General features: G+C 36.8%; 1 protein-coding gene across 4 annotated transcripts in view; it reads right to left on the reverse strand.

The window, feature by feature from the left end:
• The window catches only part of CENPK (centromere protein K), a 25,966-nt gene continuing 1,079 nt past the window's right edge, over nucleotides 1–24,887 (reverse strand). For all 4 annotated transcript variants that reach the window (XM_038124342.1, XM_038124344.1, XM_038124341.1 and 1 more), the window contains 9 exons: nucleotides 23,038–23,136; nucleotides 20,962–21,018; nucleotides 18,125–18,197; nucleotides 13,949–13,995; nucleotides 10,416–10,498; nucleotides 10,218–10,316; nucleotides 9,803–9,932; nucleotides 6,169–6,222; nucleotides 1–3,917 (listed from right to left, as the gene is read on the reverse strand). In XM_038124342.1, the coding sequence (XP_037980270.1) occupies nucleotides 3,759–3,917; nucleotides 6,169–6,222; nucleotides 9,803–9,932; nucleotides 10,218–10,316; nucleotides 10,416–10,498; nucleotides 13,949–13,995; nucleotides 18,125–18,197; nucleotides 20,962–21,018; nucleotides 23,038–23,136 (801 nt within the window). In that variant the 3' untranslated portion in view covers nucleotides 1–3,758. The remainder of the gene's footprint in view (nucleotides 3,918–6,168; nucleotides 6,223–9,802; nucleotides 9,933–10,217; nucleotides 10,317–10,415; nucleotides 10,499–13,948; nucleotides 13,996–18,124; nucleotides 18,198–20,961; nucleotides 21,019–23,037; nucleotides 23,137–24,887) is intronic.

Below are 24,887 nucleotides of genomic sequence, written 5' to 3' on the forward strand. Positions count from 1 at the left end.
CATGCTTTTTTTGACTTTTATTTTTTAAAAAAAGCTTCAAATACAATCTAAGATACAGAAAATATAGCATCATTTTACCAAAACACTAATGAACATTCAAGAATTTCAATATAGGCTTGCTTTTCCAAGGTTATGTTATATGTCTGTAACTAGCTACAGAAGTCTTCATTAGTATCACCTGCACTCTCTCAAACCACAAACAAATCTCATGGATATTTCTGCCAAAACTTTACATCCAGAAACTTTTATGCCAAACTTTCAAAATCAGATTTTTTTTCAATGCAGCAAAATGCAGATAGATATAGCAGTTGCATTTTATGCCACAATCAAAAGTTGAAAATCTGGGGAACAATTTAGTTATTTCACTAGGAAATCACATCAGTCAGTCTGTCCCAACAGTCCCTTTGCAGAGTTTGTGAAGGCAGGTGTGGTCTGCTCTTCCTTAATCTCATAAGTCTACGTGCAAGAAGGCTGCTGTTGCTAGATCAATTTCCTCGCAATAAGAAGTTTGGTGTACTAATGTATTCCAAAAAGCAAGAAGAGTTGGGGGCTCTGCACAGCATACACATTCCAGAAGAATCATTACTGTATAATGAGTAATTTTTTTCCTCTTCATGTAAATGCCCGTCTGATGTCTAGACCACACCAAATCTGAATGGCAAGTAATGCTCCTGTGGGGTGAGATTTTCTACTGAAACAGTCACAGAGGAAAGCACCAGTCCCCAAGGTTTGGCCTCTGATTTAGCAGGTGACTGCTGGTCCGTGAATTATGCCCTGGCTGGTGACACCATTGTGACTGACATCTTACTCTTAACCATACTCAAACCACCAGCTCTATACCGGGAGAGTATGGCATGTGTTAGAAGCTGTCTGCTTATCTGGTGCAGAGGCAGAGCTGTGAGAGGTTTTAAGCCAATATTCCAGAGATATGGGCCTAATCAAATAGACCCAGCCAAGTACAATACTTCCATACTGAGCAATGACTGAAATCAAAGACATCTGTCCTTTTGCAGGTTATTATCATATTATCATTATCATCTGTCTTGACCTGCATGGCTTATAACACACAGATTTAGGTTTACCTGATTCTCTCTAGACAGGCATGGCTGAGTAGGGAACAGCTGGTCAACTAAAGGGAAAGAAGCAAAGGCACAGGCAGACTGGCATTGATCTTCCTATTTGCACCCAATGGGATACCATTGGCCTTCTTGGCCACAAGGACACACTGCCAGCTCATAGATCAGTTTGTCATCTTACTCAGGCTTGGTAGCTCCAAATGTTCATTTAACATCCTGGCTTTTTTTTTTACATTACCTTTGTAGAGTTAAAAATTGATGGTAAGCTAAACAAATCCTTATTTCATAGAATGCACATGGAGTCACAATATTAGCATTTAATAGAGGTGTTAATTCCAAACAAACAACTGTTACTTAGACATACACAGAGAGAAAAAATGGAGAAATTACTCTACTCTTTTGACATATGCCCCAACGTTCCTGATTGTTGAAAGTACTGATGGAAGAGCTTACTCCTAGCCTTTTTTCATAAGGAAGATCTGTTCTTCATCATTGCCTTGATTTGCTTCAATTTACTTGTCAGAATTTTTCTAGGAGCTACAGCTTTCAGCTAGCAATGTTTCAGTCTAAATCAGCTTCTCCTAAAAACTGGCAATGAGAGAAAATGGATTATCTCTTTCTACAGCTTTTCTTCTGCTGTACTGATCCAATCCCTCCTGAGGAAAAAGCTCTAAACTGAACCTTTGGGTTCTGAGCATATCTGAGCCTAAGGGAAAGGCTTCAGAGAATGCCAAAGATACTGTGGAACTGCAGGAGGATCTTAGGGAATTTCTGTAAGTATCTCCTCAAGGTCCAACAATTAGTAGGTCAGAGATTTCTGAACTGGCTGACTGCCAATTTTCTTACATAATCACAAATATGAATTCCATAAGGTTTTTTTTTGCAAGTTCATATGTAATCTTACAACATATTTTATGGCAGTGAGTTTCATAATTTAATGTAAAGCTTTCATTTAAATCTATTCTGGTATTTTACTTGGATGAGATTTGATTTTGGTATGAAGAATAATGAATATTGCATCTTCTTTAGAGCAATTGTTTATAGATTGTCCTATCTCCTCGGTGCTTTGGTTTGGGTTTGGATTTGGGTGGTGGGTAGTATGGGTTGGTATTCTTCTTTTTAAACACAAGAGGCTAGAGAGTGTTTAGCATTTTTTCTTCTACTTATTAATGTCACAACAGAAGAAGTCATCCAGCGTCAATGAAGTATTTGAGCAGTGTTAATAAGTAAGTTGAAATTATAGCAGAATACAAAGCATTTAAACACAAATGAAGAAAAAACCCAAAACAGACAATGCTATAAATGTAAGCCAAAAATGTAGTTATTCAAATTCTTAATTAAAAACACTGTAAGGTAAATGTGTATAGATTAGTCAGACTCTAGAGCTCATAAGAGAGGTTAAACCACAACAGAAAGATAGTTACACAAGCAATATGAACCAAAAAGAAGTCAAAGTTCAGGCACAACAGCACACACCACATTCTATACTCATGCTTAATCACCAGTTGTGAGGGTAAAATGATCAGCATTCACTCAAAAGTAGACAAGATTAATGACTTTTTTGCTTAACATTTAATTAGTCTAAAAAGGGCAATTATACTGGAACTTATATTAGATTGGTCCCCCTAACCTCTCCCATGCATCCTTACATCATCTTTACAAGTCATCACACCAAATCACATAAACACTGTTCTAAAAACCATCACACAAAACATTCTATGATAGTATACAAGCCTTTATTTTTCTATCAATTAAAAAATTACCCAAGTTCCTCCCTCAATACACTACAATCTGGTTAATAAGGATAATTTAGTCACTACAGATAAGCAAGAGTAGAATTTTTGTACTCAATACAATATAATAAAAATGGCTACAGAAAAGACTGAGATTGTAAACAATGCCAGCATTGAGTCAGAGGGTAACTCTCAACTGACATAACTTAGAAGCTGTAGAGATCAACAGAACAGAGACCCATTAAAAGCCTTGATAAACTAGGTTTGAAAAAGTGAAGACAAGATACTGTAAGGCAATATAGCATAGCACAAAGTGGGTCATTTGGGAAGCGTGCAGTGAAAGGCGCAGACTCAACATCTGCTGCCCTTTGCACAGAAAGATGTGTCAGCTTTCTTAAGTGTTTATCTTGGAGCCAGTAAAATTGTTTGCAAAAACTCTGAGAAACAAACAAGGCATAACACATTCCTGAGAGGACACCTCCCTGTTAGTTCCAAATGTTTGCAAGGCCATGTACAGGAGTGGCGGTATTCTGAATTTTGTCTCTACAGAATACAAGAAAATACTAAAGGAAATAGAGATAACTTCAGGCAATCTAAAAAATCTAAACCATAGAAGTAATGTATAAAATATGGTTTTTAAAGTAAAAAGGACTGTTAAACATATTTGTCTATTACATGAATTGGCATCTTACAGAAGCAGTTAAAAAAACCTTCCATAATGCAAATCTTGATATAACACTGAAGGCCAACTGTAAGCAGTTAAAATAGATTTTTTTCTTTTCCCACATTTTATGTTCTTATATATCCAATTTAATATAAAAGCAAAAAAATCATCCAACAAGAAGTGATATTTGATACTAAGAAAGCTTAGTAGGAAACCTAAGCATGTCCTAGCCCTGAATTAAGAGTACTGGTGTTGTTTTGTTTTCAAGTGCACATGTAGGCCACACTACTTGTGAAAAGCTTGGAGGCGCATTCTGTTTGGATCTTCTGGATGCCTCAGGGCCATTCCATATCGCAGCAGCAGCTCAATATAAGGTGGCCAAAATGACTCATTGATTGTTACATAAGGTTCATGTGGTGCGTCCATTAACGTGTTTATCAGTATCTGGAAGATCAAAAGGATAACATCTAGGAAATTAACAAAACAGCTAGATTTTATCTCCTTTAACCAAATTTTTACAAATTACTGTGATGTAGGCAATATAAGATATAAAGGACTACAGAAGAAATAGGAGACCTGTTCAAAGCAGAAGTAAAGGACTTCCAATTAGCTACATAACATATTTTTATGTAAAAATTAGAACCAGAATACTCTTTTATTCCAGAATAAATACAGATTAAATGCTATCTCTAAATACAGAATTAGTTAATGGAGTTAAAAACAAAATCAGTTTTGTCATTCTTTTTCAGTTCCTGGAGATCATATTCATGCGCTCATGATATTGCTCATGGGGAGTACTGCACACACTACAGATTAAATAATCTTACCCATCTCATGGTGCTCTTTCTGTTTATCCTAGATACTTCATCTTTCTACTCAGAGCTTTTAAATGTTATACTGACCCAATTTCAGTAAGTACAAAATATTTTTGCCTTTAGTGCTAAAGACAAATTCAAAATACTTGCTACCAGATTTTATATCTTTGCATCCAGTGCTACAAATAAAAGACCCAAATGAACAACTGCTCTTCTTTTTCAGAACATTCTGAAGAATTGTTCCAGTTAATATCTTCTGTACTTCCAATTATGAACATTTACTCCAAATGCATTATTCTAGACAGATTTTTACTTAGGTTTTTCTGACATCTGACACTCCAAAATAGCTTTTATGGCTATAACTTTATGTATATCTCAGAAAACATTTTTCAAATTTAACAGGGACTTGAAGCTAGAACAACATGACTCAACAAATAAAAACCTTCCAGAATACAAAGAGAAGGGACACTGACACTTTAGGTCAGGATGTTGAAATTCCAAATGAGTCTGAATTTTTCAAATAGTGTGTTCTTCCAAACAGAAGTCAGACATTACACCAATATGTTCACATTTTCAGGAGATTAACAATATTAGAAAAATATGAAAGGCAATTTTAAAGCATTAGAACAACTTCAACATTTTTTTTTCCATAAGGACTGTGGCCACTCTGAATTCTGACCTATTTTCAAGCACTGCCTAATTTGGCATTAACAGGTATGCTGAGATATTTGAAGCACATGAAATGATTTTGATGATGTAAGCCCAAAGCCTCGGCTTTAAACTATAGTGCATAGTGATTAGATAATAGCATCTTGACACTAGAAAGTCTTTATACATCACATTTTGCCTCAAGAAAAAAATTTTCCCCAGGGATATCTTACATATAGAAGTCTAGAACTGTCTAAGGAGGGAAAACAGAAAATTTCACTTCAAATGCTACATTTAAGACAAGAAAAATTATGCTTTACAATTCACATTCATAAACTGCACTGTAATTAAAAATTCACACTAAGCAATGCTTCTATACTTATAAAATCAATCAGAAATACATGAATCGGATGAACTGATTTCCTTGTATGAGTTAATAATCCAGTTAATGCACAAGACTATTGGTCCTTCTGGTCCTACATATTTAGTCCTTCTCTTAATGTGTATTTCAGAAATATTTTTCTTGAAACAGTATAAAATAGAGCATGAAATGGACCATTTTTTTTGTTAAACACAGTATTTGTCTCTCCCAACATGAGCCACTAAGGCACATAAAACTTCTTTGAATCAAACATAGGCTGTCTCTTATTTCTTAATTTTTACATTCTCCAGCCTAAACAGAACATTATTGCCACACCTCTTGTAAAAATCTGGTGTTTACTTTGATAGGAATTAAAATAGAAAACTGACATAGATTCATAGAATGGTTTGGGTTGGAACGCACTTTAAAGATCATCTCATTCCAAGCACCTTCCACTAGATCATATTGCTCAAAGCCCCATCCAACCTGGCTTTGAACACTGCCAGGGATGGAGCATCCACAGCTTCTCTGGACAACCTGCTCCAGTGCCTCACCAGCCTCACAGTAAAGAATTTATTCTTGACAGCTAATCTAAATATATATTCTTATAATTTAAAACTATTCCCCCATGCAAATAGTTGCTCTCTGTCTTTTTATAAGCCCCCTTTTAGAACCAGAAGGCCGCAATGAGGTCTCCCTGCACTCTTCTTGTAGACACAACATTCTTAATCACTGTAGATTAACTGTCTTAACTAAATACCACATACTGTTATTTGTATTAGTAATAAACACTTTATCATCATCATCCCCATCATCATTCATCTGAATATTTAAAAAATCCTCAAATCTCTACATAGTAAAAACACCTTACCTCTAAAATTTCTTGCAATGTTATTAGTTCTACAACTGGCTCTGCCGAAGAGTTCTGGAAAGATAAACATCCCCCAGCAAAATTAACAAAACCTCAAACCAGTTAAGAAAAATTTTAATTGACAAAGTAAAATAATTACACAATTATTTGATTGCATAGTACACAATAGATGAAAATTTTTAGTTAGATTTAATCCTGAGAGAAATATAGGTAGCATTTAAATCTACCAGTTCAAAATCCTACACTTCAAATTTTTTTTGAATTATCAAGAGAGATTTATCCAAAGTGATCATAATGTTTTACCTGTGTTTACATTTAAATAAAACCAAGTACATCAAATTTATAATGTAGTACAGAACCTTCTGTGAACAAGATTTGTTGGAGGAAAAAATATTTTTCATGAGCTTTAAATAATGTTTATAATAGAAATTTGACACAACTCAAGACTTAATTTCATAATGCCTTAATATTTTTTCATGAGTTGACAATGAATACTTACTTGCTTTGAATTCAACTAAAACATTTATCTTATCAAGGTTAAGAAACAGAATAATTAAAAATTTTGGTGGAATAAAAGGCAATGATAAAATATCACTAGAAGATTACTTGTTTTCCTTTGTAGCAAGTAAATCAAGCCATTTGTCTATAAAGATTCCTTTGGCAGCAATGTCAGTGGATCTGTTTGTATTGTTGCACAGTAAACCTGCTTCTTTAATTTTCCAGTTTTCTTCTTCCCCACTTACTTCAGTTTCAACAAAATAAAGGAGGTAATATTCCACTGGCTTTCTCAGCATTGCTGTTGAATATGTGAATTTAAGACCTAAGGTATTACCAGTTGTGCAGCACCTTATACAAACTTCACTTCTGTAACAGAGGAAGAATACAAGCAAGAAAGAATAATATTCTCAAAGGCAAGTTCTGGATCCTTTTTCCCAGACACAGTGACTCACCTGCAGAGAGTCAGAAGTTTCACTTTCCAGGGAGAGCCTGCTCCATGGAAGCTCTGCTAATCCTGGAGCTATGACCCAATAACATCTATCTATTATGACCCAATAACATCTATCCATGTGCCCTCATCTCAATATTTGGCTGAGTGAATAGAATTGACATTACCTATCTGCAAAAAGCTCCTTAGAGCAAACATGAAGGTACTTTACAACCTCTGCTGATGTCAAAATTACTACTAATACAATTAAGTACCGATAATCACTTAATGCTTATAAAGTCATTAAGCAGGATGCTCAGCATTTCATTATTTAGCCTGAAAGGCACCTTCTTCACCCTTCCAATCAGACAGATTTGCATAAAGAATGTTCCTCAGCCTCTGATTTTTTGTGGTATTATCTTGAAAAAAAAAAAGTAGATTTTTATCCTAGATTTGAAATGCAAGATCATAGTTACTACAGTCACTACCTATATTAAAGGTGTTGGGGCCATGGCAATGGAAGCCAACCTGAGCTGCTATGATGCAGTCTTCACTCCTACTCCCACTCCCAATCTCTCATGCATGTCGCCAGGTGAAAGGAGGGTAGAACCAGACCAGCGAGGCTTGGAGCAGTTCAAACTATGCTGCAGCCATGTCCTACAGACATCAACTCTGCACATTTGCCCTCACATGGAACCACTGTGAACACAACATGCTTCCACAAAGTGAAGCAAAATTACTGATGTGCAGAATTAAGAGTTTGGTGCTGCTAGACTGTTGAACCAAGCTGATAGGAGAAGTGAATAATGTGTTCTCCTGAACCAACATAGCAGATAATTTCATTGCCAGTGATTACAATTTGTATTTCTGACACTCAATAAATGTAGGCAAAAATGGCTGGCTGTCCTGCCTTCACAGTCAACTAGATGCAGATTAAGGGGTACCTGTAGTTAAGCCAAGTGATCCAAGTGAGTCAAAAGGTATAGAAAAGCTATGAATTCACAAAGAGTGAAAAGAAAGAAAAATACCGTCAGAAAACAGACTCTGTTTAAGAGTTCAGGAAATGCATAAATAAAATTTAAGCTAAGGAAAGATAAAACCTTGTGTTGAAATTAATCAAAGTAGTTTTTTTGTTTAAGTAAAGTGATTGGTGACAGCCAACATGGCTTCACTATAGACCACTTACACCAAACAAATTTAGTGACCTTGTACAAGAGTTACAGTATTTGTGGAAAAGGAAGAACAACTGATGGCATCTACCTGGACTTGTGCAAGCATTTGACACTGTCCCATATGAGACTGTTTCTAAATGGAGAGACGTAGACCAAAATACGTCATATTTACTAACAACAGGAAAGGAAAGCACTGGTATGCAGAAAAACTAAGATTCAACAGAGTAAGATATTTTAATAATACTTTGAAAATGAACACCATGTCTTGACATCTCCACTTGGTACTTTTATGTGCAAAATATGTATGTATGTGCAAAACAATCTTTTAAAATTAAAAGATCAGGATTCATTAGCTGCAAATTACAGACAGAAAAAGACAAGGGTGTAATTTGTTGCTTTGGTGATGGGTGTGAGCTAGTAGTTTTATTTATAATATTTTTTCTTAGCAGGTTGTAAAAAAAGATGAATCCAATTGAAAACAAACATAGACAATGGTTATTTCTAGGATAAGCTAGAGAACTGAAAAATATTATCTTACAGGAGAACATAAAGGTGTTGCTAGTTCAATTAGCAAAACAAAGAGAGAGGACATGAGATTGCTGCCATAAATATATCAGGAGGAATACACACAAGAAAGAAACAGAGCTATTCTAAGAAAAATTCTGGTGTAAGAATACCAGTGGATCTGTGTTAGACTTGGATACATTTAGACTGAAAGCTGTGAGACAGTTTCTAACCAAAGTACTGAGGTACTAGAAGAAAAAACACAGGGGAAACAGTAGTAAAAAAATTTATTTGTTCTAAAATGGAGCTCAATGATAATATTGAACAAATTATATTATGTAGTTACCTGAAAAAACAGGGAACTGGATTAAAGAAATAATTTCAACTTCTGTAATGTTAAGTGTGCCTGAAATCAAAATCAAAACCTGCCTTTTTTCATAGCTTTTTTGTATCTATCAAATAGTAATGGTAATAGTTTTATTTTTAATGCATACTTTGAATTTATTATGCAAAATACTCCCTGGCTGCCTCTTCTCCCTGAGGTTTTACGATAATTTTTGACCCAGTTTGCCTGAACCAAATCTGATGGTTAACATTCCAAATTACTCTGTAATTATAAAGACTTTTCCTTATTGTTCCAAAAACGTTGTTAGACAATTAAAATTTGCTTTGCCAAGAAAAATAGGAATCTACTTGCCCAGTCAAGTAAAAAAAAAGGGTCTATTTGGACTGAACCCCACACCATTTCCAAATTTGGCATAGCTTGCAGTTCAGTAAGAAATACAATAAATTGCTATGCATCTCATTGGTAAGGGATATATGCATCAAGAAAAGAAAATATGCAGCTGGAAACAGCCTTAAATAATATAAAAGAACCAGAAAAATAAAAATTAAACCTGGAGGATCAGCTGTAAAAATTAGGCTTATTTCAAAATACAACTGCAGGTTCAATGCTAGTGACTTCAAACAGATACTGCATCTAATTAAATATGAACTGAACATTTCATATTTAATAGGTAAGGAAAAGTCTTACCTTTTTGTTAGTATTTTCACGTCTCTCTGGAAGGGGAAAATGTTCATCCAGGAATTCACCCAAAGCACTCAAGAGTTCTTTCTTATAGGTCTTCAATTTCAATACTTTATTTTTCAGTTCACTGAGTTCTCTAATTTTCAAACAGTAAAAACACAGCAACAAAACAAGGGATCAAATGAAGTAACTAAAACATCCCTCCTAAGTAAAAAAACCTTTATTATCTATTGTTAGAAATTCAACATCTTTAATCACAGGATATAGTAGCATTACTTTCATGTTTCAAATATGGATTACTGAGCAATTATTTATTAGCATTTATCTATTAAACAAGGAATAAATCTTTAGAGTTTGCTTGCTCATTTACTCCTGTTGATATTTCAATTCTTGAATTTGTAACTCAAAAATGCAGAAATACCTTTTTGTGGAAGGATGTTCAACTTGGGTATTTGCCTCTTCTTCCATTTTATTAAGAGTCTCTAGCATCTGTTTCTGTTCCTCATACCACTGCTGTTCTCTTTGAAACATGAAAAGTAGGAAATGGCACAACAGATAAATAGTTTCCTTGGACAGTCAAAACAAGAAAATAATTCCAAAGTCCAAATTATTTTATTACCTTTTTAGATCTTCTTTGAGTTGTTTATTCTTTGACTGAACTGTTGACAGCACCATTTCAAGATCATTTTTTACTTTCTGCAACTATAAAAGAATAGAAATTAAACTACTGTTTGCAGGTAGCTCAGACTGTAGCATTTGTTCTATGTAAGGCTACATCTGTAAATCTGATAAAGGGGGACAAAATCATCTGCAATTCCTTAATAAACATTAAAATCCAGTTTAAAATGCAGGAGCTATTCAAAATGTTACTGTGACCAGTTGCTCATTAGTGTCTTCTTGAAGCACACAGAGCTTAACAAAATACTTAATTTTACCTGAAGTACACACATGAACTGTTCAGCTGATAAATGGCTGAGGAGAAAATGTCTACAGCACCAGGGCTCTATTGTCTGAACTACTGCAGCTGCTGGCAAGAATGAATCCATGCTACTTGCACCACATAAAATGTACAGAAAATGAAGATGCATCAAAGAAAGACTAACTGCATCCATGAATTAAATGATCCTCAGTGCTATGACACATCTGGGACAGGAAATACAGAGAAATAAAACTACTGCAGTCAGAAGCTATAGGCATTGCTCAATCTAGGGAACAGTGGACTCTAAGCGGCCTGGGTCTTCCATTATAGAATCACAGAATGGGTAAGGTTGTGTTGAGGAACACATTCAGTGCAGGTAGCTCAGGGTGCAGCTGCAGCAGAGCTGCAGGTTGAGCTCTGGGATGAGCTCCGGCAAGAGTCCCAGGCAAGAGGTCATGAACTGCCAATTCTCTGTAGAACAGGGGGCCTGGGGACCTGTGGCCCTGCCAGGTGAGGGGACATTGAGACATGGCAGGAGCTGATAACACCTGTGTTTTACACTGTGAGAGTATAAAAGCCTTTTGGCTTTGAGAGTATAAAATTTCCTTTGTTCTGGGTCCTTCCTCAGAGGCACCCAGCTCAAGCTGTTATTCTGTTATTATGCCATGATTAAATTATTTTAAGGATCAGGATGTGTGAACCTAAGGGAAGAAGAAAACCTAGAACTGAGCTGGTAAGGACACCTGATCTGTGTGAGTGTGGGATGTGTAGCTGCGAATGGGCTTAGTGACTGACACCATGGCTCCTGGACTGTTGCACAGGGAAGTTTCCTTAACCATTGTGACAGGCCACAATAGGTCACGTGGTCCAACATGGCCCTACTCAGGCAGGGGTCATCCAAGGCACAGGTTGCATCCAGACAGTTCTTGACAAACTCCAGACAGGGAGACTACACAATCTCTCTGGGCAATCTGTTCCAGTGCACAGTAAAGAAGCTCTTCCTTGTATTCTTGTGCATCCCATTGCCTCCTCTCCTACTGCTTGGAATCAATGAGAAGAGCCTGGCTCCATTCTCTTCAGACAGTTGTATAAATTTATGAGATCCTCTGTTAGAGCACTATGGTCTTGTACAAAATCATGGTTCTTATATAAGCCTATGATTTGGATATATTTTTTCTGCTTCCATACAAAATAGGAGCACTATTGGTATTTACCAATATTGCAGACGAGATGTGCCTTGGCTTATCTAGCCCTTGCTGCTGAACTAAATAGCAGCAACTGTGGTGTTCCACCCCAGAGACACTTTTGACTAGCTGGATGATGCAGCTGGGCAAGCAGAGACAAGTCCTGGCATGCTGGGGCTCCGATGGCGGCGGGATGGAGCTTCCTCCCATGGAGGGTCCGCTCTTCAGGTTCCCTCTGACGGAGAAGCTTTAAGGTGAGGTGAAGGAGTCAGTTCTGAAGGAGGGTTTTAATCCAGAGCTTTTTATTCTGGCCCACAGGCCTCTGAATCTAGCAACTGCTCCAACAGAACTCCTGGACCACGTGGATGTTTGCCCTTTCACTGGGGGAGAGAGGGAGGGAAGGGATAGGGAGCCCAGGTACGGGAGAAGAGGTCCCAAGGGACAAAGGACACCTGGATGGCCAATGTCCCCCCCAGGGGGTAGGGGGCATCTTTTGAATCTGCCCAATCACTCCACGCCCTTCTGGAATTCCAGGATTGACAGACAGTGCTCAGCAGGGGTCAGGGTGGGGAAAGGAGAGGTGATTGACACACCTGGAAGGGAATCTTCAGGGGAGAAACCCGGGTTCTGGGGTAAACCATGACATCACACCACAACAGAGCACCTAAGAATTTAGCTCAAAGAAATGCACATTCTGAAAATATGCTACAGAAACAAATATGCTCCATATATATATAATCTGAAAAAAAACCTGTAATCCTCAAATATCAGACCAACATGCCAATCAAAGTGTGCAACCTAACAACTTTTTGATAGTGACTCTTAACAGCAATCAGATTTGCTGTTTATGAGTGATACTAGAAGGCATTTAGACCCAGGAATATTCTAAAGCTAATATATAATAAATATTCTAAACATTCCTATGTCCTGTCAGTATAGTATAATGTTACCTGGAAGACATTATTGATTTGCTCTTTCTTCCAATGGATTCAACAAACTATTTGCAAATTATTGCCACCGAACTCAATGTCTAAGATACCTGACTCTTCTGTGAGACACATAGTAACACATAATGTTACGTCATTTTCTATTAAGTATGAAATGCAATATTTTATAACATTTTGTTTAAAAAAGCACACATAAATATTTAAAAGCAGGTATCAGAGGATAGAGTCAGACTCTTTCAGTGGTGCAAAGTAATAGGACAAGGAGCAAGAGGCTCCAACTCAAATACAGAAATTTCCATCTGAAATTTAGGAAAAACTGCTTTACTGGAGGATGACTGAGCACTGGAACAGGCTGCCCAGAGAGGCTGTGGAGTGTCCTCCTTTAAAGATATTCAAAAGCCATCTTAACACAATCCTGTGAGGCACTTAGGGGCGGGGTTTAGTGGTGGGGTTGGATGGCTGGACTCGATCATAGAGGTCTTTTCCAACCTAAACTATCTCCACAGGTCCCTTCTAACTCCAGCCCTTCTGTGACAAATTAGCAATTAAAATTCAGCCACATATCATCTTGAAAACACAATTCTGAGTGGATCTTCTTGCCCGAGCACTTGCGCAATGTTAAATGAAAGTAATCTTGAAAAGTACAGTGTGTAGGCTTCAGCCCTAGAAATGGACCCTGCTGCACGATGTTAAAGATGATGGCTAAAGCTTTGCAAGGCATGGTCATCAGTCTCCTTGGCACAAGATTTCTCTCTCCTGGTGGCACCCAGCACAATGGGACTCCAATCGTAAGTGGGGCCTTGGAGCATTAATGTAGCTGGGATGTCGATTATCACATCATTTTCACTGCATGCAGATAAGTTTGTTGAGCTACTTGTGATTAGATGGTGTGTCCAGAGGCAAAATCCTGTTTATTGTGCACTACTCAGTGACTTGTGCAATAATTTAGCTTAAGACTTAGTGAAGTCATTACAACTAGGAAATTTTACTAGTTATACTAGAGGGGGAAAAAAAAGCATTAGAACAACATAAATGGCTGAAGGAAAATTTTAGCAATCCACCCTAGGAACAGTTTTTCCCAACAAAATTTTATTAGACTTACCTCTTCTTTTCCTAATTCTAACAGTACATCCGGATTGGTGGAAATTACTGAAAAATAAAATGAATTGTTAATTTTTTGCATTGGATGATAAAGACTTATTTATATTGAAAAGCAGCTTGGCTAGAGAGAAATTTGTGTACCTTCTGAAAAACAGTCTGGCTCTCAGTAGCAGCTTAACTACATGCTGTGGTGTCCTGCTGGGCTAACCTACTATCACTAGTCAGCAAATTAAATTAGACTGAAAAAAGTGCACTGTTAATGCTTGTGTGTTATTTTTATACCTGAATTAGCTCCAAGAACACTTGTGCAGGTGCATAATGAATAAACAGCACAACCAAGACAACCAAGCCTCATTTTTTCAGCAGAAGGCATTCCATCAACATTATCTATGTGGGCAATAAAATTCTTCCAGTCTTCCAATTCCTTGTTAAATTGCCTTCTAAATGCTTGATCAGGACTAGTTTTAATAACTTCAGAGGCATGTCACCATCCTTACTGTTCACAGGAACAGTAGAGAGACAAATGGCCCAGCAAGGCCAAGATCCTAACTCAAAACACTGAGCAACAGCAATACTTATACAAAACCAAAGTACAACTCAAGAAGATGGAAATTTTTCTCTAGAATGCTTCTACAAAATGCAGTGGTTTATGACTCATGCATTTTCAGAATTAAAACCGAATTCTTGATTTTTACAGCTTTCAACAGACTCCAGTCAATCCTCAGATCCATGTCAACTTGCAGCTTCTGCATAAACATATGACTTTTTAAAACTATTTCAATAATTAACAGGAGAAATAAAAGCTATTCTAACAGATTAAAATATTTATAAAGCAGATTTTTTTGTGCAAGTTTGGGCTTGAAATCTCTAATCTTACAAATAACTATTTAAATAAAGAGTTCCTTTGTCAAAAAGGAAATCCTTAACCCTCTCATGACAGGATTAAATACATCTGAAATACACACCGTAAATTTAATAAATTCAGAAAAGTACTTCCTTTCTTAATGTTATAGTACTTACCTCAAAAATTTTAAGAAGCTTTAGATTAGTAGTTTTAAAAGCACTGTTCATTCTGAGTTGAGAATCAGAAAAACTACTGATGCATCAAAAAATACATTAAATTAAATGTTTCAATAAAACTCCTTTTAATTGGAAAATTACTGTTTCTAAATCCTGATGCAAAATTTGAGTTCTCTGCTCCCAATTAAGCTTAAGAGCTGCAGAAGACACTGGTCTGTGCTTTATAAGAGTAAGATTTCTTTATTTACATGAATATACTACGTACACGTGATAAAATTCATTGGTGCACTTTTATTCACATTCACTGGCATATTTGAAAAAAACTCATACAATTCTTCCCCCTCCCACTTCCTGCTGACATGATCTTTATAAGCCTTCCCTTACCAATTATTATCAATTTTTACAATGGCCTCATAACACTTCTTTATTTCTAGATACCTAATCCTGAGTTCATGCTTGCCATTCACTGTTCATATTGTGTGAGTATCAGAATAGAAGGCCCTGTGTTCCTGGGAAAGAAATCACTAGCCATAATTTAGTGAAGGAACAATGCGGATCTAAAACACTGGGACAACACACTTATGCCAGCTGCTGCTGTAAATTCACTGCTTGCTCAATCCATAATCAATTAAATCTTTTTCAGATTTCTTGAATCACTACACTTGCAAAAATCAAATGTCAGAGAGAATTGCGTAGTGATACAAAGTACAATTACTAAGAAAAATACTACCAGATGCTAGGAATGTAAAATCAACTACTATGCACATGTTTATACAGAAACTCATATTAAAATAAAACAAAAAGGTATTTGGCAGAATACTGCTATTTTGCAAAGAAAAACAGAAATTATGTGGAGACCACAACTGTTTGAAATGGTTTAAAATATGGTTGCTTTCACTTCCTGATTTTGCAAAGGTAAAAGTTAAATTTTATTTTTATAAGCCAAAAGCTTTTTTAGAAGTTTTAATTCAGCTGATTTAGCAGATCTAGAGCTACATAAATAATACCAGAAACTGAGAAAGAAAAAGAGACTAAAGTAAAAGCTTTGCAAAAATAAAATTTGCATCGTGTATTCAAGTCTGTTTGCCAATACTGTGCTCAAAAAAATGTAGAACTGCCAAGCTATACTCTGAAAAGCAGGTTTAAGATTGAAATGCTGACAGGTCCTCATTTACAGAAAATGAACTGGCCGCTACTAAAAGCTAAAACCAAAGTAACAAGACAGTCTGACATTCATGCTCTATTAATAAATTGCATTAAATCAGTATTTCTGCTATTTTTATTTAGATAAAATCAGACAATGTTTTCAATTAAGTAATTGCTCCTTCAAAACAAATAGTAGGTAGAAAGAAGCCAAGACAGAGAAGCAAGCAAAGCAGACTCCTCATTTTCACACAAACATCATAACTCTATTCAAATTGTTAGCAGGAACTTTTTTTCTTCCACTGGAAAGGGAGCCAAAAAAGGCAGAGAGTTGGTTGTAAAGTATTAATTATAGACAATTCTCTATTAAATTTAAGATTTCTAATAAGAAATATTATCATCTGGGAAGAAGTAAGAATGGTTGAACAAAGCAATTCAGCAAGCCAAAAAAATAGGCCAAGGATATTTTTAAGCCAATAGCTTGAAGTTTAATATACATATTTTAGTATGGAAATCTAACAGCCTCAGGTATTCTAACCAGATAAAAACTAAGTTCTTTCAATTAATTTGCTTCAAGCCAGCAACTTATTCATGAACAGCAGCCAGCAACCAGTATGTTCCAAATTCATTCAGTGACATGCCTTTGGTCTACATACCTCAGAAGCACTGGAGGCTGACAGTTCTTGGAGTGAGGCTTACAACACTGAACTATGAATTTATTCTAATACAGCAACAGTATCTATTTATCAAAAAAAATTTCCCAGCTTCTCTTATTAAGTGATGAGATGCAGCAAATACACAGACTTTGAAAAAAAGTTGGAGAACTGCCTCTAATGTCGATCTGAAAAGGCATTTCCATTTGGCTAACTGACAAAACATTAGAAATCACCACATGCTGTCTTATAACACATTCCTATAATTTCCCAAATACTACAAAACCAAGCCTCTAATGGCATAAAAACATTCAATTGAGTCAATATTAACGAGATTGAGTCAAAGATTAACGAGAAGTTTTATGGGATTGACAGGTGCTAACAGGTCCTTGATGGGAGATATAACCAGGAGTACTACCAGAATATTAATGATAGTGTAGTGTCAACTGTTTTAGGAGTGTCCATATGGGACATCTGAAAACAAAGATTACTTTACTCACTCTTAGATCCTGAATGCTTTTATTTCCAGTGTCTGGCCACATCAGCCTTGCAAGAGGGTGAAATCTATCAGCAGTGGTGCTTATGTACAAAGAGAACTTTGAAGAACTGAGGAATTGATACCTTTTGACTGATAATGCCTAACAAATGTAAGAACTACTACTAGTCTCAGTGGTTTGTGCTTCTTCAGGATCAGTAAGTATTCTGAATTCCTGTGTTATTTAAAAATTCTAGCTGCTCTTAACACTTTATCTTGACTTGAAATCTCCAATCCCTGTTAATTCAAAATAGGTATTTCACTACAGTGTAAAGGGCTTAGCACTTAAGGTCTATTTCAAAGTTTCAACTGTCACATCATAATACTATACACCTTTAATCAGAAAAATAATCAGAAGATGTATGGTTAATGTATCAGCTTCTTAAAAGAGAAAATGAAGACAATATTATTTGCCAAAATATTTCTGTTCTAAAAACGAAATACAAATAAAAGATAGAGGAAAAAACAATCACACAGAAAAGAGTATGAAGGAGGGTAAGAGGATAATTAACTTTTCTTATTTGGTTAGGAGATCTGCTAATAGTTGTTTTTCCATTTAACTGACTGATGAATAGTGATATGAATCATGCATTTATTTGTCTAGAATCATAGGATTAAGTTATAGCGGAATTCACTTTTAATTTCAAGTTGACTTGGAACTGAAGTGCAAAAATAATGAAGAAATTTTTAAAGTAGCATTATTTAATTTGTAAGTAGTTATGGAAGGAAAATACCATCAGCAGACATTCGATATACTCATGGTCTAGATGAAAGAAACTTTGCAGAATGTTATATAAGCATTCTTTACAAGGAAACAGTTACTTACGTTCAGGATTTCTTGCTTTCCACTGATGAAAATCTACAGTTAAAGCTTTCCATCGCAGCATTAACAAGGAAAGCTGTGTAACAATAAAAGAAGCATCTCTTGAAGTGTGTTGAGTTGCATTGGCATAAAATGAGGTAGAACACAATTTGAATTTGAATTGTTACGTTGATACAGCAGAAAACAAAAGACCATCTATTACAATAGAACACTAGTTTCTTCAAAATATTTTACAGTAATTCACAGGGATCATGGAATGTTTCTATTATTTTTTCAAAAGGGGGAAATGAGAAGGAGTCAGAGTTGGCAGAGTTATGAAGGCCCTTCAGAGGAAGGTTCATACAGGTAAAGAAATGCTTTCTAATGTCATTTCTGAACCTCCCTTTGTATCTTTCAACCATTCCCACACATAAATTCACTGGGTATCAGGGAGAAGATCTTAGCGTCTCCGTCTCCACTTCCCTGAGGAAGATGTAGAGAGGAATCAGGGTACTCCTCAGCTCCTTCTCTACAAAGTACAGAAGCCTAGAGTCCTCAGCAGTTCCTCACAGGACATGCCCTCCTCTGGATGCACTCAAGGACCTTCACAACCTTCTTAAACTGTGGGGTGCAGAACTGCACCTCACTCCAGATGAGGCTGCACAGCCCTGAATACAGAGATAATCCCCTCTCCTGTGGCTGGCAGGGCCATGCTCGAGGCTCCCAGGATGCCACTGCCCTCAGGGCTGCCAGGGCACGCTCACCCTGAGCCGCTGTTTTTGCTGTTATGAGATGTCATGCCACTGAGGATTGCCCAATGTTCTAAGCTAGCTAGATCCCTCTGCGAGGCCTCTGGTCCCTCCAGAGTGCCAACAGCATGGTCCAGTTTGGAGTCATCAGCCAGTCTGCTCATGGTGCATTCCAATCCCTCATCCAGATCACTGATAAACACATGGAACAGAACTGAGCGGCACCCTGAGGAACACCGCTGGTAGCTGGTCACCAGCCAGATAGAGCCCCAGTCACTGCACCCCGCTGAGCTCTATGCTTCAGCCAGGTCTTTACCCAGCACACTGTGAACCTGCTCATGCCACAGCTGCACAGATGTCCAGAAAGATAGAGTAACAATGACATTTAACAAGAAGAAATTACATATGCACTGATTAGGAAGAAGTCCAAACAGGTTACACCCCCTTCTCCTCCCATTTTGCTGCCTATGTTAGTAATTTATCAGTTGCATTCTTCGAAGTTAGAGAAAATCTGTCCTTATCTCCATTCCTGAGGCTTCAGCTATATTTCCTCTCCCCAGTCCACTTGAGGAGGGGAGTGATGAACAGCTAAGCTGGCCAGATATGATTAAACCCACCACAGGGAACTGGCAGGTGAAGTGGTAAAGACACTATCCATCATATTTGAAAAGTCATGGCAGTCTTTCCACCAACTGGAAAAGGAGACACATAACCCATATTATTAAGAAGAGAAAAACAAAAATCTGGAAACTACATATTCATCAGTCTCGCCTCTGTGCCCAGCAAGACCAAGGAGCAGATCCTCCTTGAAATTACACTAAGGCATGTGGAAAATTAAGAGGCAATTGTTGTTAAGCAACATGACTTTAAGGGCAAATCATGCCTGACAAATCTGGCTTCCTATTACAGGATTAGGGTATTGGTGCATAAGGGAAGAGCTACTGATGTCATCTATCTGCGAGTTATGCAAAGCATTTTATGCTGTTTGGAACAACATCCTTGTCACTAAACTCCTGAGACACAGATCTGACAGACCTCTCAGCGGGTAAGGAATTGGCTGCATAGTCACACTCACAGGTACAATCAACAGTTCCACATTCAGGTGAAGATCCGTGATGACAGGGCATTCCACAGGCCTTGTTTCTGAGACAGGCACTATGCAGTATCTTTGTCAGGGACATGGACAGTGGGATCAAGGGCACCCTCAGCGAGGTCACTGACAGCACTAGATTGTGTGGGACAATTGACACACTGCAGGGAAGGTATGGCATCCAGAGGGACCTGGACAGGCTTGAGAGCTACACTAGTATGAAACTTACGAAGTTCAACAAGACCAAGCACAAGGTCCTATACCAGGGTCAGGGCAGCCCCCAGTATCAATACAGGCTGACTGAGAGCAGCCCTGTGAAGAAAGATCTGGGGATCCTGGTGGATGAGAAGTTAGACACATGCACTTGCAGTCCAGAAAGCCAATCATAACCCTCACATCAAATGCAGCAAGGCCAGCAGGTAAGTCAAGGTAGGTGATTCTGCCCCACCACTCTCCTCTGGTGAGACCCCACCTTGAGTGCTGCCTCCAGCTCTGGGCTCCCCAGCATAAAAAGGATGTGAACTTGCTCAAGTAAGTCTGGAGGAGAACCACAAATAAGACTGGAGGGCTGGAATACCTCTCCTATAAAGACAAGTGAGGGGAGTTGAGTTTGCTCAGCCTGGAGAAGGCTCCAGGAAAACACTACAGGACCTTCCAGTACCTGAATGGGGCCTAAAAGAAAGAAGACAGACTGTTTACAAGTACATGTAGTGATAGGGCAAGGGGAAATGGCCTTAAGATGACAGAGGGCAGGTTTAGATTAGATACTAGGAAGAAATTCTTTATTGTGTAAGCACAGAGACACTGGAACAGGTTGCCCAGAGAATCTGCAGATGCCTCATCCCTAAATGGTTCCAGGTCAGGCTGGATGGGGCTTAAAGCAACCTGATTTAGTTTAAGGTGTCTCTGCCTATGCCTGCGTTAGAAGTAGATGATCATTAAGGTCCTTTCTAACCCAGGCTATTCTGTGATTCCATTGTCTTAACAGAAAATGAAGCATTTTTAAAAACCCACTGTCTTACCTTGGCATCTGATGGTAGCAGTGTCTCTGTTCCTAGAAGCATTAGCTTGCTCTGACACTTGGCAAAAACAAAAAGAAATAAAACACAAAGAAAGTTTGTTTACTCTTCTCTTTTGTAAGAACAAAATGCAATTCTTAGAAATTTAAACACAAATTTTAAATATAGAAATTAAAGAATTTTAACTTGGATCCTTCCACATTCCTTATACCCTAACCCAGAAAAGCAAATTAGGAAATGTTTTGAAATCACAGCACAGTAAAGTAGAACTTAATTAACTCTGAAGGAGAAAAGTAGCAGCTAAAGAAATATGTATTCTTTGAATAAAAAGGCAAGTCATGAGGGAAAAGTTCATATGGGGAAAGGCATTGAACAGATGAAGAACATGAGAAACTGGGAAGACAGTCAGAGACAAAGCTGAACAGGGAAGCTGCTGAAAAGTTAACACACTTTCTGCTACACTTCTGGCTTTCCAAACAGATTGCTCCAAAGAGAACAATCATATTACAATATGTATTTTTAGTTTTGAGTCATTTAGGGCAGTATACTGTACAGCTCAGAAGTGGTCTGATTTTTGGGAGAATACTAGATCAGCTCTCATGACTGCAATGGGGGGTATATGCAGTCTGAAATACAGCCTATCACAAATATCCAAGGCATAGAGAGGTGACACCTGCTAAACTCTTTTTTTCTAACTGTCACCTATGTAACCTGCCCGCAACAAGGCAGGATGTATTCTACAGAGCAACAGAACTACTAAGTAGTACTTTGGAAACCTTGCTGTTAACATCTGGATACCAGAACACTGTACAGGATTTCTCCCACAAAAACTGTTCATGATGACACACAATCATTGAAACATTACATGCAACCATATAACCCAGGAGCTAATTAAATGACTGTTAGTTTAAACGTTTTCCTGAAACATGAACATTTTGCATACAGGATACAAAATCCAAATAATAAAAATCCTACTATTTTCATCAAATTCCAAAAACAACACATCACTTCTTGTATTATTTTGGGCATAGTGGGAATGAGATACAAAACATCAAATATTTTCAATTACATTCAAAATAGTAAACATTCAGATTTCCCTTCTAATTTGAAAATTACAAAGAAAGTACAGGTTCTCCAAACAAAAGTTCAGAAAATGAGACATAGAATTCCCTGCCACTTGATACATGTGAATTATCTGAATACTCGACAAGAAATAAATCCCATTAGTCTTTTTATATAAACTTGTGTAAAATTATTGCACTGTGAGTTGTCTGTACTTTGTTTTACTTTAAGTTTGGAAATACTTTTACTTCTGTTTCTGGTATTTTATTGTTTTGAACCTACAACTCAGAACTCAAGCAAATAGCATGTATAATAGAAAACTGAGTGAAGTGATTATAACTCTGAAAATATAATTTAGAACATGATTTTTCATCAGATTCAGCAGAATCTTAAAGGAAGAACAGTATTCCCTATGAACTGATAGAAGTTTATCTTTTCTGGGAATCCTGAAAATAAAAATAACTAGCCCTAAACTATTATTTATTAACATATTGTACTATGTACAAGAGAGAAATTTTAACCATGACAATGTAACTGTGTGTTTGCAAGGGAGTAAGCACAGAGAGATATCATTGTCCTCCTCTGCCTCTCTCTCCTATTCTCTCTCTCCTCTAAGATCCAAAGGACCTATGAAATGGAATCCCATCTTTTGTGAGGCTAAAGAGAGAAGGGTCTCTGTATGCTGGTACTACTGCAACACAAATAAATTGCTTTGTTTTCCCTAATTTTAATATATACTCCCACACTAACTAAATCATACCATCAGCACATAGATATTACAAGGCATTCTTCACCTCTCCCAGCACTTCTACATTTGACCTTTCTGAAGATATTATCTCCTTATTGTTCTGTTAGTTTGTTTGTGATTTTTTGTTTGTTTGGGGTTTTTTTGGTTGGTTGGTTGGTTTGATTTTATCGAAGTGGTTTCTCTGGAGGGGGTGGAGTAAGCATGTGGTGAATAAAATAATTCTGAAAAAGCTTTATAATAAACCTAGTCTATCATTTATACTTGCATACCTCTTCCATCTGCTTCCAAATACTCTCACATTCATGCAAGAGTTCTTCCTTGGCATCTACAGGACCAGCTGTGTTACTGATTTCTGGTAAACATTCAGCCTATTAACAAGCAAGGAGAGCAGTTATCATGCAGATCTACAATAACTGATTACTTAATCATACCTGCCATTTCAGATCAACTATGTAACAGAATAAACTCCCTTAATCCAAAGCTTTTAGCTAACTCCTCTGTTGTTTTAGAAATCACCCAGCCATTAAGTAAAATCGGCTAGCTATATAACTAAGTAAAATTAGAAGACACTAATAATTTACTTTTAAAACTGAATGACAAAGTCCTAAATTTTCATAACTGCTTTGATTATTTGCAATGGCTTATTTATTTTCCAACAACTTTATTACAGAAACAATAAGAGAATCTCACATCTACAAAGCCACACCCTACCTCCATTTATCTGCAATATTTATTATATATTATATTTTTATATATATATACGAAATATTTATTTTTAAGCAGTTACTTCTGCTCTGTCAATAAACATGGTAATCTAGTTCTCTTTCATTTGAATTCAGAATATTTTTGATTAACAAATTAAGCACCCTCAAAGTTACATGAAAAACAAGTAAAAGAACCTGAAAGACATACAGACAACCAAGGAAAGAGAGCACCTGGACAGCCAAAATAAAAATCAATCCAACTTAAATTAAAAATTTTGAGAAACTGTTGGGTCAGAAAGAAACAGCTGGAATTAAATTTATGAATTTGTATGTTTCTCACTTAAGAGATACATGAATGACAGCAACAATTAAAAAGGCAAAAATAAGAAGGACTAAAATTTTTTTCCCAGGGAAAACAACCAACAGGTTGGATGTACCAGATGCAGAAAGCCTTTAAAAATACCTTAGTAGGTCACTAGGCCCACCAAACACACAGAGATTAAACAGAAACTTTAAGGATAATGATCTAGAGAAGAATTACACTTTTCTACCTTCTTAATTAAGTATAAATTACTAACTCAATCTTTTGTTCTTTTTCAGAACAAAAACACAGCATCAGAGAAAATTTTGTTGAAACCCCTATTTAAAAGGAGTGAAATATTCTACTAGTACTTGCAAAGCTCAAGCACCTCATAGCAAAGTAGATGAGGAAAGAGAATCAGAACATCTCACTGAATGCTGAAATTACACTAGAGAACTCATACATAGCCAATACTTCTACTAAGTCTTCCTGGCAAATTTGTTGCATTTAAAACAGAACACTACAAAATCTAGGTCACTATGATCTTATAAGAACTAATGAGCACAGATTTTGGAAAGGAAGATCATTATCTTCTCAAGAGTCTTGGAATGTCTGTATAATATAAAATAGAACCAGTTCCCATAATTTATTAAGACTTCTGAAATGCCTCCAGCAAAGACTGCCCAGAAGGAAGAAACTAAGAAAGAAACTAAGCAGTCTTAGTTTTTTCTCAGACAAAAAAAGGAGACAAAGAAGGTCTGGGGGGATAGTGGGGAGAGAGAAGAATAAAAGGAAGGGGAGAAAAAGAACCCCATGCTTTTGAAATTTGAAAGGGGTGACGTGGGATAAAAAACTATTCTTCCATATCCCCTGCAATACTATAATTCATCACCATGACAGCATTATATGGAATAATAATGCTTTCTCTTCTCTGAAGAGAAAGGCAGAAAATCTCCATCACATAAAAATGATTAAATGATTCTGTTGTTAACTTTGAATTTCTGGGTCAAATTCATACAACACTTCAAAATGTACATATTGTGAGACATGACAGGGCTCTCACAAGCCAAAGTGACTTGCTGTCTTAATGCAGTGCTCTTAACTACCTTACACT

This window comes from Motacilla alba, chromosome Z (assembly GCF_015832195.1).
Source record: "Motacilla alba alba isolate MOTALB_02 chromosome Z, Motacilla_alba_V1.0_pri, whole genome shotgun sequence".
In the NCBI taxonomy this organism is placed as follows: Eukaryota; Metazoa; Chordata; class Aves; order Passeriformes; family Motacillidae; genus Motacilla; species Motacilla alba.